The sequence below is a fragment of the Tachypleus tridentatus genome, chromosome 13 (genome assembly GCF_004210375.1).
Source record: "Tachypleus tridentatus isolate NWPU-2018 chromosome 13, ASM421037v1, whole genome shotgun sequence".
Classification (NCBI taxonomy): domain Eukaryota; kingdom Metazoa; phylum Arthropoda; class Merostomata; order Xiphosura; family Limulidae; genus Tachypleus; species Tachypleus tridentatus.
Window position 1 is genome coordinate 169,647,432 of NC_134837.1, and position 19,568 is coordinate 169,666,999.

Consider the following 19,568-nt stretch of genomic DNA (forward strand, 5'->3'; position numbering starts at 1 on the left):
TCCGGGATGTTGACCACTGGGCCTAAAAGTTTGGAATAAGGAAAGCTTAAGTAGATGGAAGTTAGTATTTATAATTCATTTATCCAGTAAGAAAATTTTCATTATTATAGTTTTTAAATCACAAAGTCCTTTCATTCCATTTCAGCGAAAGTATCACAGAATGCTTGCGATATACTCTTTAACCCAATACTCCTGAAAGTACAATAAATATATCAAAGAGTCCTTTAGTGAATATGAACTAACAACCTTAAATTCCAGAGTTCGATTCCCGCGTTACACAGAGTGTCAATAGTCCATCGTGTGGCCCTGCACCAACCCACAATAAAAATTACCAAAGATTAAAATTGTCTGATTTGGCAGATATGTAAATGATCTTTAACAACATTTTGAGGTTGTGGTAATCCAGAACTGGTCTGGTTGTGTTGTTGTTGATAGTTGTCTGCTTTCTCCAGACTCCCGAGTTTAATGTTTTTCCAAATGGTTCCTGTTTCTGTTAACAACGTTTTGAACCACTTGCACTTAAATTGCAACAGTTTGATGTGATTGGCTGATGTACAGTATTCCAATGACTCTCCTTATCTGAGGTTATTCTTCACATGAATGAAATATCCAAACATCTCTTTGAGGGATAGCCATTGTTCATGATCCACTTATATCATTAATTTTTAACTCTGTAATTTATTATAGCTGAATGGGTAAGCAAATCGTTCACGTTTTAAATTACATATTTCATATTTATTATTGGCGCAACGATGAACTAAAAGGTATGAGATATTAGTTATTACACTTATTTTGCTTTACAATGTCTATATCATTACAAAATGGAATGATCGTTTAATTATTTTGGACAATATATTCAGATATTATTATTGTAGAAAGTATAAAACAGTATCTCAAATAAAAATTGTAATTATGGTGTGGTAGTCTATGTGATTCAGACTCAGATATTAGTCTTATAAGTTTCTCAAACCGTTTTCTGTGAGATATCTTCTCAACAGGCAACATGTGGCCCTATTGTTAGGTCTTAGGGCTTGGAAACCGATGATTTATGGTTTGCGATCCGGTACCGCAAAGACAAAATCACTCATGGCCACGAGTGCACTATAAGTGTTTCATTTATATGCAACTATTCAGTCAAAAAACGAGTTGTACTAAAGTCGACAGTGGGTACTGGTCACTAGCTACTTTCAGAGTTCAGAGTTAGAGATAGCCCTTGAGTTGTTGTGTGCTGACTTTTAAAACCAAATAAATAAATCTGTTCCTCAAAAATATGTTTGTCTTAAACAGTTTTAGTTTTTATTTGAAATGAATGTTTGTGGATTATTAAAGCTTCCTGTGCCACATTTTCTCAGCTAGTCTAGAATGCAGAATTCTATTTTGCGTATACAAACTTATTTCACATAAAAGTACACATCAATATACATTGCCACCCGATCTGTAGTTAAACACGTGTAAGTATTACAGAGAGGAGCTAAATGTATACCTAGTGGTCATTTTAACATTGTTTTATTAATGAAGTTAAATATTAGAATTCTGAGGTATTTTTCTATATGGATATCATTCTGATACAGACCTACATTATATATATATTTATTATTTTTGAAATATATTCTATAAACGAAACGCTTTCTAGTCTGAATGGAAAAAAAATATTCTGAATTTTTTTTATTCAATTCATCAAATCTTATTCAAAGTTTATGAATTTTTCAGTGCATTGAGCATAGTTAGTGACACGAGATGCTGAGCAAGACATGATGCATAATCTTAGTTCATAGAATGCGTTTCTGGAAAATAACCATGTTGCCACTTATTATACAGCTGTTATGGATATTGGTCTGCACAAAACTTGTATACATGATAAGTCATAAAGTAAGACTTGATACTAGAGACTGTTTAGAACCTGTGGAACATTTGGAGTGACTACATGTTTTGTTTAGATTAAGTTCCCAAAACGGGCCCCGACTTCCTGGATTTCAAGAGAACACCCACTCTGAAAACAGTCAGTTGGCTATGATAAACTGTATAAAGCTCTACTAGAGAAAATCTTCCCACTGTGAGGCTGTTTACTAATATATAAATTGTATACATAAACGAATACAACGTAGGTAATTTTTCACGAACCAATGCTTTATTTTCCAGTGATACGCGTGTGAATTGCTTCTGATGGTCAGTAATCATGTGTTGTTTCTTGTAAGACCAAGTTAAATTCATGTTTCAAATCTATTTATTATTAAAAATAAAGCAAAAACCAACAAAAGGGTATATTATTTAGGAGGGCGAATAAGATAATGAAAATAAAACATCCTATTTCTGATCGTTTTGGATTACATACAATACATCTTTAGTCTGTAGTTAGTTAGTTAAATATGAAAATATGAAGATGAAATGCTATTTCAATGGTTGAAGGTACAGCAAATAAAATACAATATTTATAAATATACGTGAAAAGGTTTTAATTTAATAGAACTGGCAGTGTTGTTGAGAGTGAAGTAGTGTTTACTGATTATTACATGAGATGTCTTTGATTGCAAACCTGATGTCAAGATGATAATACCGTTAGATTACCATACATATACAAGGCATTATGACTTTATCATGGGGCTTGTGCTACAGAGAGTACAAAGTGGCTCAACTTTTAGTGCTGTCACTGCTAATTTTAAACAGAGCGTCGGCTACTGATATGTCTGTCATATCTCAGGCAAGCATGGACTGGTGAATGGGGCATTCAACTCGTAATTTGTGGGTGGCACGATCAAATCCTGACACGGAAAATTCTTTCTCTTTCAGTCTTGGGGCATTATAAAGTGACGGTTAATCCCACTTTTCTTTGTTAAAGAAATAGCCTAAAAAGTTACTTGTTTTGAATGTGATTAGGACTAATAGTGGGTTCTGCGACTAGATTGCTTATAACCTTCTCATGTGAACAAAATTTGAAATTAATACCTTCATTCAGCGGTTTCTGAATGGAACCAAAATTTACAAATTCGACCTGAAAACATTATATAAAAATAAACCCTGCTCGATGGCATTATTTAATGAAACAAACGGCTCGTAATACATTGTATATGCCTTTATTCTTTACCTTTACTTTGCATTATGTTATAAATAAATGATTATTGCTAAAAATTGCAGTAAGTTTTTAATTTCTACGTAGATAAATTGCCAAAAGAAAATTTTTGCACGAGTGTTGTATGAAGTCTGAATTACGTTTCTTCGTATAAACGCCAGGAATTACTTTGAAGGCGAAATTAAGATAACCTTTTACAAACCATATCTATTCCGCGGGAAGAAACATACTATGGAAACTCTGACTATATCAAACGTCGATCTGAGAACTGTTAAAGCGGAAGTATACATTATCTTTCTTTCAATCGTGAATGTTTACATATGTTCCCTGAAATATTCCCTATTCAAAGAAAGCTTGCTGAAAGAAATAATGGATTAGAAACATAATTTTAGTGTCATTTAAAAATTATTTTAATGAGAAATCGCTTACACCCTAAAAGTTGTGCAAAGAAACCACTGGAACTAAGCTTTACTATCACAGTTGACTTTTTGGCATTCCAGGTTATTGCACGTTACGAGTGCTAATTTTGTCTTTTCTTACGTAACATTACAAGTTTTTATTTTTCAAGTTATCTTTACACATTCATAGATATTTTACTTTTTTGTATATATGAAAACAACTGCTGCTCAACACGCAACGTCTCATTTAACCTTGAATAAGACAACAAAACTGTTTCCAGAGGAATACCATTTTCTCTATATAGTGTTAAAAAAAAAAAAGAGTAACCTGGTTTGTTTTGAATTTCGCGCAAAACTACACGAGGTCTACATGCGCTAGCCGTCCCTAATTTAACTGTGTAAGAACAGAGGAAAGGCAGCTAGTCATCACCACCCATCGCCAACGACAGGGTTACTTTTTTTTTTTTACCAAAGAATTGACCGTAACATTATAATGTCTCCACGGCTGAAAGGGCGAGCATGTTTGGACAGAGATTCGAACACCTTAATTACCTGGCCATGCCAGGGCAGATAAAATAAATAAATTCATTTAACTAAGACAAACAGTAAAGAATTAGATAATTAGTGTATTTTGGAGTTAAAGAAGAAATCGTCACTGATCTGTCTTATGTGTTTACATTGCATTTAAGCCATTATCCATCAAGTGCTTTGTTAAGCACAATTCTAGTCATTATCCATCAAGTGCTTTGTAAAGTCTTATTCTGTGTGCATACACTCGTTTGTGTGCTCACAACAATTAATTCTCTGATCCCTAAAATATGGGGGGGGGGTATGTAGTAAAAGTCCTTCAAGATAGGGAGACGAATAACTGTTCTTGTAAGAGTGGATTTGTCTGTCAGCAACAAATAGATAAGGCCTGTTGCAAAAAACAGCACCATTACCCCACCTGTCGAACGAACATGAACAGACATTAGGGCTAATGACTACTGCTATCCACTTGTTTCTTATTCTCTCACACTTTAAGAGACGGATGTCTCTGTCAATGACACACATTTATGTTTGATTGGACAGCTACAATTGGAAGATTTTGTTTTTTGCTTGTTTGTTACTAAATTTCGCGTGAAGATACACGAGGGCTATATCATCAAGCTGTCCATAATTTAGCAGTGTAAGACTAGAGGGAAGACAGCTAGTCATCACCATCCACCGCCAACTCTTAGGCTACTCTTTTCCCAACGAACAGTGAGATTGACCGTCACATAATAACGCCCCCACGGCTGAAAGGTCAAGCTTGTTTAGTGTGACGGGATTCAAACCCGCGACCCTCAGGTTACTAGTCGAGAGCTATAACCACCTGACCATGACAAGTAGAGGAGGTTCTAATCTTGGTGATCGATAAGAGCTATGATGGGAAATGTGGCTCTAAATATTTATCTACTACTGATAATTTTTACTTGATATTATTCGAAAAACACACCAAACTAACCAAGAGTAAAGTCATACAAGAAACAAGACGTCTTTTTGCTTTTTATTATTCATCTACATTAGATATGGCTGGGATGTTAGAATGAAAAATGTGAAGACTGAAATGACTTGTAACATCTAAACTTATCTCCAGTAAGCAATGTTTGCACTAGAAAATAATAAGGCCTACTACATACTGAACTTTGATGTTAAACATACTGTAATTGTTTGTAGATTTTTCTCTATCAAATTGGGAAAAGCTGGAGGTACAGATTTCACTCCAGGCTTACTTTGTTTTTATTAAGTTTCTTGTTTTGGTATTTTAAAGAGGACACTACACAGTTTAACATCTTTAATATCAAGGTATTATATAAACAAAATAATGTAGATACGTACAAGAGATGATTGCCAAAGTACTGTAGACATTCAAGTAAATTATTGTGCAAGAAAACTGAAACATATTTCTATAAATCGTTGACATGTGTAAAGAAGTTTGGAATTGTAGCCTGGTGGCTGCAATGCATATTAAACTTCTGAAGATAAAAAGTATGAAACAAACAAAACCTTTACTACAATACTGAACCTTTTTTAAATACAGCAGAGGTTCTCAAACTGTGGTTCGTGACCCCTGGGGCTGAGAGATAGTACTTAAGGGGATCTACAGTAATACATAATTTTATGAAACTATCATTTACTGTTGTTGTTGTTTGTTGTTAAGCACAAAGCTACACAAAGGGCTATCTGTGCTCTTCCCACCACGGATATCAACACTCGATTTCTTATAATATAAGTCCATAGATATACAGCTGTGCCACTGAGGAGCATAACTTATTGAAAGAGTAACGAAGACAATAAAATGATAAGACATAATAAAACTAAAATAGTAATATATATAAATATCAAATTAATTATTTTAATTAACTTAAATTCAATGATGTAAATTCGCTTTGCGTCTGACTCCTTTACCTGCCGATCGCAACAAACAAGACAGTTGATTTCCAATTGGTTTGACACATATAAAATCGAAGTATAGAAAATAAGATAAATATGGAGCCGGATATTTGTATGAAACTGTCAGACATTGACCCAGATATTTGCAAGATTGTTTTAGCAAAGCAGTATCATCCTTCACATTGAAGTAATTAATAATATTTGTTTAAGTTTAATATATGTAAATCTTTTTGATAGATTGTTTAGACAGAGTATTCATGATGAAACTTTGTAGAATGGACTGCAACTGCGTATTGTGGAGACACAAGTGTAGAGGACGACTTTCGAAACGCCGTCCTCTATACTTGTGTCTTCACAACAGACAGTTGCCGTCCATTCTACAAAGTTGCATAATATTTAAATCTCTTTCCATTGTTCTTTTCTTAAAACATGGATCACGCTGTAAAGCACATGATACGCAAGTTACACATGATAAGAGCTATTTTTAACTGAAGGTAGTCCGCTGATTGGATAAGTTTGGAAATCCTTGCCATATAATATTGCTTATTGCTGGTTTTGAGAGTTTCAAGAAATTTATGTTTATAATGGGGTCCCTGCTGAAATATTGATTTAAGTAGTTCTCACTTACACATGTAATTTATCTGTCGGAGTTATCAAGCACTCTGGAGCTTTTAACTACAGAACTGCAGGAAACTTCATTGTTTGTAACGTTCTCACGAACTTCCAAGAAAACTGTCTCACATATCTAGATAGCGCCCTCTACAGTTGTGTAACATAAATACTTAATAATTACAGATATTCTTGAATCTTTTAAGCATACACATATCTTCTAAAAAACTACAGACTTCACAAGTACTCAAGAAATATATTTAGGAATCTTCTGTCTCTTGACTTACACGCATAATACATTCACAGCCTCAATCTTATAACTTAGTTCTTTTAACATTATAGCTTAATGCTATAATTGAGGTAGCCTAGGTCTTTTAAACGTACTCATGTTATTTTCGGGAGCTTCTCGTTTGCAGTGTATACACATAGCATTTTCAAAACCTTTACTATTGTAACATACGTAAATAATACTTTTAAAAGTTTCGTTTTTGTGAAGTACACTTATAATAATTTCCAGAACTTCACTTTTGTAACGTACACACACATTCCATGTTTGTTTAGCTCTTTTAGTCTTGCAACATATACACAGATAATGACTTCTGAAATTCAAATTTTGTAAAATATCCATCTATTATATCCAAAATACAACGGTCTTGTAAGTTCATGTATTTTTTTATGAAATCTGTATTTTATAACATGTAATCCAACTTGGATCTTTATATTTGTAACATTTCTTTGTACTGTAACAGGCACATAATACCTTTAGAAATTCCAGTCTTGTAACATAAAGTAACATCTCTTGAAAGTTAATTTGGTTACGACACACAAACTAACTTATTTTCATCTTCAAGGATTTTGCTTTCTTAGCTTTAGTATTAGTCGCAAATGATGTCTTAAGGGAACTTAAAATATAGCTGTATTAATGAACACAGTGCTGACCTGGAGGACAGTGTTAGTTTGAGTTTCATTCACCTGCATTGAAACTAATTATAATTTTACTTTTATACATAATTATGAAGAAGAAAGTATCGTAACTTTGAAAATTCGGAAACATGTCCAGTTATTGGTTTCACAAGGTGTGAATTTCTCGCACTAACTTCTCTTTCAGAATGTAGGATAACGGACTTTGTAATGGTGATGTCTTCTGGAAAGTTAATCAAGGGAAGAAGTTTCCGAGATGCACCGTAGGTTAGAAATATGTTGAAATATCACAGTGATTGCAATGATTATTTTTCGTGGCTTGACAAAGAAACAAACAAACGCAAAATTAGTACAAAACTATATGAATCATATTGAACCCAGTCTTATGGTTAACTAGCACCTGTATATACACATGTCCGAAACGGCCGTCTGCATATAAGTTATTAGGTACAGTACTTTAACCAAGTTATGTTTGCAGTATATTTGTCAAGTGTCAAGTCGAAGCGATAATGCCTGACAAATGGAATGGGGGTGGAAAAGACTGAAATGGAAACCAGCTGCATGTTGAATATGTTGTAAGTTGTTCGTGTTTGACTGGATTCATGTAGGTATCTATGATGTCATTAGGTATTCTCTATAACTCCCACATCTTTGGGGAGCTGGTTAATCTCAGGTCGGATAACCTTTGACTTTTGACACTGATGCAGAGCACGATCATTTAAGATATTATCACAGTGACAGGTACTTTGTAAGAAAAACATTGTTCAAAATTTAGCACTTCACTATTTCATCTTTCTTAACAAGTAACACCTGGAGCAAATACCTCCAAATTTCAAATAATGTTTGCCTATTGATATTTAGGGCGCGTTTTAAAAATCCCTGGACCATTTCAGACTAGTCACTAAAGTAAATTAAAAACAAACTTCATTATGTCAGCATTTACATGTTTATTTTCTGCTTTCTTATTTATTTGTAAGAAACTTAAGTTTATTAATATACATATATAATACACAGGAAGAAGTAAAGATAAATTTTATTTATCTACTAGCTGCAATATCCGTACACTGGATGGAAGTTATATAAATTCATGATTAATGAAAGGTTATTTTAGGACATGCAAAGTATTTTTCCTTATATGTAATTTTATGAAACATCCATATATATATACCAGAAAACCGAAAATTTGGACTTAATGACATACATCGTCCATACCAATTTCGGTGAATCTCCATCGACACTCTGTGCAGTACTTACATGGTTTGTTTGTTTGTTTGTTTTTGAATTTCGCACTAAGCTACTGGAGGGCTATCTGTGCTCGCCGTCCCTAATTTAGCAGTGTAAGACTAGAGGGAAGGCAGCTAGTCATCACCACCCACCGTCAACTGTTGGGCTACTCTTTTACCAACGAATAGAGGGATTGGTCGTTATATTATAACGCCCCCATGGCTGGGAGGGTGAGCATGTTTGGAGCGACGGGGATGCGAACCCGTGACCCTCAGATTACGAGTCGCACGCCTTAACACGCTTGGCCATGGCAGGCCGTACTTACATGGATATACAACAGGTAGTACTATTAAATATATATATAATCTTATTTACCAAAGAGTACTATTGTATTTGTATCGATACATACATTAAAACACTAAAAGATTAGTTACCTATCATGGTGAAAATACTTTGAAACGCTTTTATTTCACAGTTTTTCCTTGAATCTTAGTGGAATTTTTGTCACTCAACAAAGTATAATTAAATCTTTCAGTATATTTTAAACCAAAGTAATGTATTTTTGATAAATTCTATTAAGATGTGACATGCACAATTTGAACAATAATAGCTAAAGATGAGTGCAAGTCAAATCAAGATAGTATGTTAACTTGTATCATGTATTTTCGTGTTTTTTCTTTAGGTTATTATGGTAAGACAAGAATAGCATAACATTTTTGTATGTGTTGATCTAAACTATCGTTTATAATTATTTATGAGTAGAACATGAGATAATTTCTGAATGAACTACTAAGATGTCTCATATGAAGTTTTATTATATTTATTAACATTGTTTAAAAATCATTTTTCGCATCACTTTTTTTGGTTATAACAATCCATCTCATTAACAAGAAGAAAGTTCCGTGTATAACAATGCGTATAATGTCTTTTTTTAGCGTATAATAACACAACTCTAAACAACGTCATACGTTATGCTCCAATTATTCATTATTGATTTTGTTTTACCAGGTACTTGTATTGTTTCTGTTTAAAAATCTAATGACTGATTAAACACTAGAAGAAATAAACTAAACACTTTTGGTGTTCCATTCCTATCCGTGTAGTTAATGACTGGATAATCTCTGTTAAAATGACATCATTCTCCATGAAGCCTGAAAAATAGTTATATAAAAATTCAGTTGTAATAATGCTGCTGATTTTATACGATTATGTTGTTTATCGTTGTGGAATGTCTTACAACTTACAACACATTCCTTTTTATAAACAGATGGACATCTTTAATATATATCAATGTTTTTTTGTTTTTTTTTTACAGTCACTTTATATGACTATAGAAAAAGTTAATTAAATGAGAAGTGCTTCTTGACGGGAAGATACCATAGATTGCCAAATGAATTATGGCTAGAAAGTTAATAAATCCTCAGGACCAACGAAATGAAATTACGATACATTAGTTTTTATCAATTAAAACTAAGATATGTAACTTAACAGAGAAGCAAGGGGCTCTATCAGTCACTGTGTTCTGACTCCCACCCTGGATGTCTGCGGACTCACACTTCTAGAAACTGGGTTTCGATACTCGTGGTTGGTAGGGCACAGATAGCCCATTGTGTAGCTTTGAGCCTAATTCCAAACAAACAAACACTATGTCTTTTTAGTAATAATATATCGTTAATTAGTTTTTGGTGTTGTTCAGAAACAGTTTGTATGTAAAAATGTAGACTGATAAAGCTTTGTTGCACGTTCCATATTGGAAAACAGTTTATAAAGCTTTGTATAGTTTTGTACTTAATAATAAACCAACAAACTAGTACCTTGCAAGTGCTTCTGTATGTACTGGTAATTTTGAGTTTTTCTCTTGGGTACTTTGACTTTTCTATTTTTAGTATTCGTACAGAACATTCTTATAATTTCAACTTTAATCTGAGATCGTACTAAGACATTCACAGATCGTGCTAAGACATTCACAGATCGTACTAAGACATCCATACATCGTACTAAGAGATTCACAAATCGTGCTAAGACATTCACAGAAACTATACCTATGTTGAATATTACTTGCTTCAGAGAGGATTTCAACAGAAAGAAAGAAAGAGTAAACTATATGAAATGAATACCAGTAAGTCTAGTTTCTGAGTCGTAGTTGAATTTATTTAGTTTCTGCGAAGGCTACACATAGAACCATATACGCTGTGCCCACTGCGAAAATCAAACCTCAGTTTCTAGCATCGTAAACTCTTAAGTCTACCACTGAGCCACCAGAAAGTGGTAAATGATAATTTAAAAAGTCTTGATATCTGGAGCAGAATAAAATCTCATTACAAATATGTTGTAAACTAATAATCACACACAATTAAGGTTACGTTTGAATTATATTTTATGATATACTTATTCACTAGTTGGCGAGAAGGTCCAATGCATATTTTTCCTACGTTGTCAATTCGTATATTGATATTCCTTTTATCTTGACGTTTATGATATTAGTTAATAACTATATCCAATGAATTACGTAAGAAACCTATTAACCATACCACGTAATTTTATAAGTACACTATTGCTTTTTACATTGTAAGATAACTAAAGAGTAAATGTAGAAAAACGTTAAGTTTTAGGGTTGGTGCTAAGTGTTTCAGAACAAACTCGTATTTGAAGCAATAAGGTGATCGCATTGGTCACGTTAGAGTCAGATACATAATGAAAAGGACGACTGACTGAACTAAGTGATACATTACAATAGTTTTCCCGTTGATTAAGTGATACACTATAATAGTTTCTCCGTTGATTAAGTGTTACACTATAATAGTTTCTCCGTTGGTTCAGTGATACATTATAATAGTTTCTCCGTTGATTAAGTGATACACAATAATAGTTTTCCTGTTGATTAAGTGATACACAATAATAGTTTTCCTGTTGGTTAAGTGATACATTATAATAGTTTTTCCTGTTGATTAAATGATACATTATAATAGTTTTCGTTTGTGTGTTTGTGTTTTTTTCTTATAGCATAGCGACATTGGGCTATCTGCTGAGTCCATCGAGGGGAATTGAACACCTTATTTCAGCGTTGTAAATCCCTAGACGTAATTTCTTGGAATTGGTATTCGTTATTCCTTTATAACAAGGGTGGACACGGATTCTGCTATATATATGCCTGAAAGTAAAAGCTGAATCTTGGAAAATGGTTGATAGACTGTTCCGTTTTGTATCAAGTTTGATCTGCATAATTTAATAGTAAAGATTGAAACCCTGATTCTAATCATCTTTATATTGTATCTCAATTTTCTATGGAGTGAATGGGGCATTTATCGAATAGGAATAATAAAATATAAAGGGAGAAAAAACTGATTTTGGAGATGCGTATCTCCTGTTACAACTGTTTGTCCTCTGTCTATGGATTTGCAACACTAAAATCAGGGGTTCGATTCCACTCAGTGGACACAGCAGATAGCCAAATGTGGCTTTTTTATAAAAATCACAACACACGCACAACTTCTAATACATTGAAATAAAAAATAAAACAAAACCCTTGCTAACCGCGTGCTTTTGCTAAATTAATTTACATCAGAATTGTATAAGATCATGTATTAACCTGCAGATGCAGTTTTCATAAAGATAGTATGATGATGGGTTCTGTGTTGGTAAAAAGAAAACAGAAATAAACCACATTAACAAAATACGAAAAAGAAACCTAAGAGTTTTTTTTCATTTATTGTTTTTTATAATAAACATCAATGAAGTCATTTTAGAATTATTTATTTCAAAACTACAAAAAATTACAAACTATAAAGGTCTCTGATCTGCTCTTTGACCTATCGTAAGGTGTTCAGCTCAATAAGCGCACAAAAAAGTATTCTATGGACTTTACCTTGTGTTTTACCTTTATTCCATAAAAATATGTATAGCTATGTATATTAAAGTATTATTTTTTCACAGCGTATTACCTTTTATTTTAAAGTTAGAAATCATTTACACAGATTTATTTAAAGTATTTAGCCAAAACAAACTATTATGGTGCCAAAATGTGAATAGGGTTTTTTATTGTTTAATAGAGAAAATTGTTGTAGATTTTTGTTTTAGAATTTCGCACAAAGTTACTCGAGGGCTATCTGTGCTCGCCGTCCCTAATTTAGCAGTGTAAGACAAGAGGGAAGGCAGCTAGTCATTACCACCCACCGCCAACTCTTGAGCTACTCTTTTACCAACGAATAGTGGGATTGACTGTAACATTATAACGCTACCACTGCTGGGAGGGCGAACATGTTTGGCGCGACGGGGGCGCGAACCCGCGACCCTCGGATTACGAGTCGCACGCCTTACGCGCTTGGCCATGCCATGTATAAGAGAGAAAATAAAGTCTAGTTACAAAAAAGAGAAAGAGTTAGAAAGTGTCATCCGATGACACGTTTAGTATCTATTTAAAGGGGGTGTTTTTTTTCAGTTTCTACATGCAAGATTGATTTGATGATTAATTTTTTCTTTTAGTTTTAGGTTACCATTTTATGCTTTCGATTTTTAAGGTTAAGTCAGCCTTATGTAGTTGGTTCTGACTGCTTTATTCTTCGTAAATTTTCCAAGTAAAAACAGGTGTATCATGAAATCGATAACGATAGCTACTATTTTGTTTTATAACCTATAATTTTTTTTATCATTATACGTATTTTGTTTGTACAACATTTTCAACAACAAAGGTTCTTCTTGGGTTGATAAAGCCGTCTAGCAGCCAACTAACGAAAAAACAATCGTTTAAGAACCAGTTTATTATACGTGAGAAACAATTAGTTAATTCACTCATGTGAGACAGAGGTAAACTCACCAACATTTTAAGAATGTTTTATATACTTAGTATTTCTGATATAAATTAAAAATAAAGAAACGACAACCAAACAGGTATCACTTTCGAAAAAAATATATAGGGTTTTAGTTGTTATTTGTGGTTTAGAATTCCGCGCAAAGTTGCACAGAAGATTATCTATGTAAAACTGCCCATAGTTTTGAATTGATGGACTAGAGGGAAACCACTTATAGAACCATCACTCATCTACATCTCTTGAGCGACTCGTATCTGACAGTGTAGTTGGATGTGACAGCACACTCACAATCCCAAGAAGAGGATGGCGCTCGTGCGGCAGCAGGACGCAAACCGTAATTTCTTGGAAGCACAGTTCGATCACATTAAACTACAGAAAACACATCGGGATTCGACCAAAGTCAAAACAATTTAACGAATTTCGCAAAATTCTCTACAAAAATGATAATTGTCATTGTTTTCATATTTCTTCCATGGGTCAACGAAACGTTTCCGCATTTAGAATGCACAATTCCGGGATATGAGTCCCCGCGGGGAGAAATTGCAAACAGTCTAGTGTGGCTTTGCGCTGATAAAAAACAAACGTATTAACTATTTAGTGAATGATGTGACGATTTTTGAAAGTTAAGACATCCTGAAATCTTTGGCTACAAACATATACGAACCAAAGGTCACAATATGTACATATATCTCCAGACAGGAAACAGTTTTTTTTTTGGTTTTACTGAGGTTACCATTCTTTGATATTTTACTTTTTTCTACGCCTTATTGTTTTATATTTACTGTTATGATTTCGTCTAAAGCGTCCCATCATATTTAACTACGTTAACTTTGTATCGACAACTATGGTATATTGTAAAACTTCTGTATTAACCAAGCGACTTTTGGTCACTGTTTCAGGCGAATGTTCCCGTCCTTTCAAGTGCGAGTGTACGATATGGACAGTCTAGCTGAGTATATGATGATGGCAGATTTCGTACCAGTTGATGATAAGCGATATAGATATTCCTTTCAAAGGTATGATTTACTGTATACTGAAATACATTTATAAGCACAGAAAGGGTTATTCATTTGCTTGTTTTTGTTGTTGTAGTTTGTTGTTTAGTGTCACAATTTCAGTTGTTCATACATCTATGAAATTATTGTACTGAGATGACACAAAGAGTTTGATAATTTTGTCGTGAAAACAATGTATAGGCAATTGAATAATGGATTACGCATATATAATTACCAAATTTTTTTGTGTACGTGTATGTGTATTTTTTTCATACACAGTGTGCATTTATTTTTTTAGCGTTTAATGTTGAACTTGGTTTTTGTCTTTCCAGCTCAACCTGGATTGTATCTGGTAAATCCGATCCGGTTATGCCACCACGAATTCACATTCACCAGGACTCTCCAGCAAAAGGTAGCCAATGGATGAAACAAGTAGTTTCATTTGATCGGTTGAAATTGACAAATAATCAAATGGATGACAATGGCCACGTAAGTAAAACTTGGGAGAAAGTTCGGGTGATGTCTAGTAGAGATGCATGTAAACGATTAATTAAAATCATGTAAATATATGTGTGTATATGATTTTTACAGGGTTGCTCTTTGATCAAAGCGTTTCAAGGTTTCTCATGCTTAGATCGTTAATAATATTGGTGATACTTCTCAACTCAATAGTTGTATGATATGCAACCATTTTAAAAAAGTAGCTTTGTTAAAATGCTGCGAGCTATATAAAATCTATCTACTACTGCCTACTAACCAAAACTTAATACCTACTGGCTGAAATATTTAAAACTCCATTCTACTGGATGGATGAGTAATTCGAAAGCTTTAAAATGGTTTCTTATATGGGGCGATAAAAATGTATAAAACGTGTCATTGCGGTGCAGAAACTGTTTATAGAGATGATAGAAGATACATTTTCACTAGTAGTTTGGTTTAGATGCAAATTTGTACATCAGTTATTCGGTTTCAGACACATATATTCATGTGGACGTGTGTGTGCACCAGCATTTGTTTTATTTTTTTTACATAATGCACATAACAGTTTTGACATGATAGGTCATCTTCAGGTTAACCTGAAAGCCTCTAAATACACAGAAAATCTAGTAAAACAGCAATCACATTTTATATAAATTCAAAAGTCCTTTGTAAGCAACACGCTGAGTTATGACTGATAAAACTAGTTTAAGACTTCGCTTATGCAACAGTTCCTTTAACATGAAACTACTTTTGTTTTATCATACATTCCCATATAATCTGAAGATGACCTAGGAAGGTCGAAAGTTGTTCTCTGCTTATCAATAAAAATGTTAACACCCATACTAGCCGTTCTGAGACATTTTTATTTCAAGTAGGTTTCTCGTCATCTGTTTTTCATAATACTGTTTGTCTTCAAAATCAAAATACTAAATTTAAAGTAACTAGTGAGCTTGGTGAACTGGATTTATGTGTAGGTTCTATTTTTTTTCAAATCACCTAAAGCACCCTGAGGGTTTGTCAAACGTAATTTGAAATAAATAAACAGATGACTGATTTTGGATGTTAGACTGTTTGGATTACTTTCAACAATGTTCCGGCTTTCGCCTTCTTCTTGATGTTTAACATAATGCCAAATAAAATTTTGTGGTAGTCTAAACATCCAAAAAAAGGCTATATTCCTTTTTAAGCAAGAAATTAAAGAATGGGCTATTTTTACAGTGCCAATTACGAGTATCGAATCTTCATTTTTGAGGCATAGCCTACCAAGCTTACCACTGAGTCACAGAAGGACTAAATATTTAATTGTTTGGCATTAAGCACAAAAATTCACAGTAAATTATATGTGCTTTGCCCTTTGTGGATATCGAAACATTTTTAGCATTATAAGCCCCAAGACTTACTTCTGAACATTAGGAGAATGGGCTAAAAAAGACAAAAAGGAAACTGTGACAAAAATAATATAATAACTTATTAGTTGACACCAGTATTTTATTTATTTATTTTCACTTATCTGTAGGTAACTCGCAATGATAAGAGTTTGTTTCGCAAAGCTACACAAGAGCTATCTGAGCTAGCCGTCCCTAATTTAGCAGTGTAAGACTAAAGGAAAGGCAGTTAGTCATCACCACCTAGCGAATAGTGAGATTGACGCGAGGGGGATTCAAACCCGCCATCCTCATATTACGAGTCGAGCGACTTGCTCATCTGACCACGCCGGGCCCAATCAGAAGAAAGCGTTATTGGCATCAAAAACATTAATAGCAGCTATTAGCAGAACCTTTAAACAGGCAGAAAGTCTAGTAAAACAGCAACTATTTATGAAATTTGACATTTTATATAAGTTCAAAAGTCCTTCATATTTTGAATTTTTCGCAAAGCTACACGATAAAGTGTAAGACTAGAAAGAAGGCAGCTAGTCATCACCAACCACCGCCAACTCTTAGGCTACTCTTTTACCAACAAATAGTGGGATTGACCGTTACATTATAACTCCCTCACGGCTGAAAGGGTGAGCATGTTTGGTGCGAACATGATTTGAACCTGCGACCCTCATATTACGAGTCGAGCACTTTAACCATCTAGCCATGCCGGGCTAATCTTTCGTAAGCAACACATTGAGTTATGACTGATAATTATAATACTAGTTTGAGACTTCGTTTATGCAACAGTTCTTTTAATATGAAACTACTTTTGTTTTATACCCATACATTCCCAGATAACCATGTGACAAGCCGTCTTTTAACATTCCCATGTTGTCTGTATCCAGATAATTCTCAATTCCATGCATCGCTACCAGCCCAGAGTTCACGTTCTTTACTGCAACCTTAAAGAGGAAGAACCATCTCAAACACAAAACTTCAAAACCTTCGTTTTTCCGGAAACAAAATTTATAGCAGTAACAGCTTATCAAAATCACAGAGTAAGTAAGAATTCTTTTTTATTTTAAATTATTTGAAAGTTACCCCTTTTAAAACATTTTAGTTTTTATCATCAGCTCTTCAAGATACGTTTAATTATTAAGATATATGATAATACTTAAAGATATGATCATGAAGTGAATACAGCTTTGATTTTCATTACGTTTTTTTACATTAATCACCACCAGATGTCCATAACTGTTAACATTCACAATTTTAGTGTATTAATAATGAAACTACGTTGTAAAAAGTGTTACGAGGTTTACCACTAGTGTTGTAAAACGAAACGTCTTATTCAATGAACTATGAAGTGTGAGGGTGATGCACACATTAGAAAGTGCACGGTTATATATAAACCTTTGATTGGTTGATTCTAATAAAATATACAAAAAATTAAACATTGAAGATTATACAGAAGTGTTATAATTACCATTCTCACTTGACAATACAAATGTATATACATAAAACCGTAATGTGCATGATATTTATTCACCTTTGATAATAATTTAGAAATACAGTTTTGATTTGTTTAATGTCTTATAATGTCATTTTCGATCAATGATAAAGGATAGTATTTGACCATTAAATTATCAACACTGTTGTATTGTTTTTCTGTAACATTGTTGAAGCTATTGTATTATGTCTGAACACTGTAAACTACACTTTAGTTGCACAATTTACTCTTTGAGAGAATTCTGTTGTAATTTCAGTAATATTTAAAACATTTAATGAAAAAGAAAGTAATATGTGAGAAACTTCGTGTACTATTTATTATATGAACTTATGAATGTAAAGAAGAGCATAATAATGAGTCAAAAACACTGCACGTGACGTATCTATTTGCGACGAGGCCATTCGTGATGGTTTTGGCGCTTCTTATATTACCAGTTACATGGGAAACAATTGTTATGGTGTGAACTAGGTTACCTAAGTAAAGTGTAATTATCATAAATATATACTTAGATCACTTACCAATCAGGAGTACAGCATGAGTTAATAATACAATGTTATTTATAAATACGTTTTCTGTGTCTTTTTAGATAACTCAACTTAAAATAGCTAGCAACCCGTTTGCAAAAGGTTTCCGAGAAGGAGACAGCCAAAGTTGGTAAATATCTTGGAATCTAACAAATTTCAATTATTACATTCATGTAATAACTAGTACGATCAATAAGACAAACGCTTCTAGTTACACGTAATGTATAAAATATTCAGAGTATAGCATGCTACTTAAAGGAAAGTGTCTGTAATGAATAATACACACAATGCGATGAGAAAAGTAGTGCTTCCTACAGATAAACTATTCTGAAAGTATCTAGCCCCACCGTTATTTAAATATCTATATTAAAGAACATAGGTGGTTAGAGACGCTTGACTCGCAATCTATGATCGCGGGTTCGAATCCGCTTCCCATTAAACATATTTGTACTTTTCGCCATGTAGTCTTTATGAAGTGATGGTCAATCCCACTATTCGTTGGTGAAAGAGTAGCTTAAGTGTTGACGGTGGGAAGTGATAACTAGCTACTTTCTCTCTAGTCTTTCACTGCTAATAGGTAGTCCTCATGTAGCTTTGCGCGAAATTCACACTAAGCATCGTGTGTGTGTGTGTTTGAGAGTATTGATTTGCTATGGACTCGGCGTAATGATCAAAATTTTCAAAAGAAAATAAAATACATCAGGTTGTTTACCTCTCCATAGAATATTCCTAATAAAAAGTAATACACTATGACATAATTGTTATTCTATATATTTTGTGGACATTACTCTTGGCGTGGCGTGTCCTGATGGTTAACCTTTAGAGTTGTATGTAGAAATGTCTAAGTTTCGGGACGCAATATGTTTCTGAACACGCTCAGCCATCTTAGCTGAGGGTCGCTATAATCATGATCGGTTATGACGTAGGCGTCTGAAACTACTGACTTGTTAATTTTTCTCTGGTTAAAAGTTTTAAATAAAACATGACTATGGATGGTAATTTTAATAACGTATCGCGTTAAGTGTGGTCGAAATTGAAAATACCAATGCATTTCTTCCGGATAATTCGACTAACTATGTACAGTACGAACATAAATGTTTTTGTAATTGTATTTCAAATATGGATTGTGATGTCAGTACATTAAGATAGAGTTTTGAACATAACTGGTAACTCAGGTATCTATTGATGTCTGAATGAAACATTTTGAGACCACCTTTTATATAACATTTTAAGGTTTGTTTTCCTTACATTCACAC

At 33.5% G+C, this 19,568-nt stretch overlaps 1 protein-coding gene across 1 annotated transcript in view; it reads left to right on the forward strand.

The window, feature by feature from the left end:
* LOC143238315 (T-box transcription factor TBX10-like) overlaps positions 1-19,568 on the forward strand; it is a 46,575-nt gene that overhangs the window by 23,038 nt on the left and 3,969 nt on the right. Inside the window, exons 3-6 of the mRNA XM_076478417.1 lie at positions 14,342-14,458; positions 14,770-14,926; positions 17,184-17,336; positions 18,375-18,442. Coding sequence (XP_076334532.1) covers positions 14,342-14,458; positions 14,770-14,926; positions 17,184-17,336; positions 18,375-18,442 — 495 coding nt within the window. The remainder of the gene's footprint in view (positions 1-14,341; positions 14,459-14,769; positions 14,927-17,183; positions 17,337-18,374; positions 18,443-19,568) is intronic.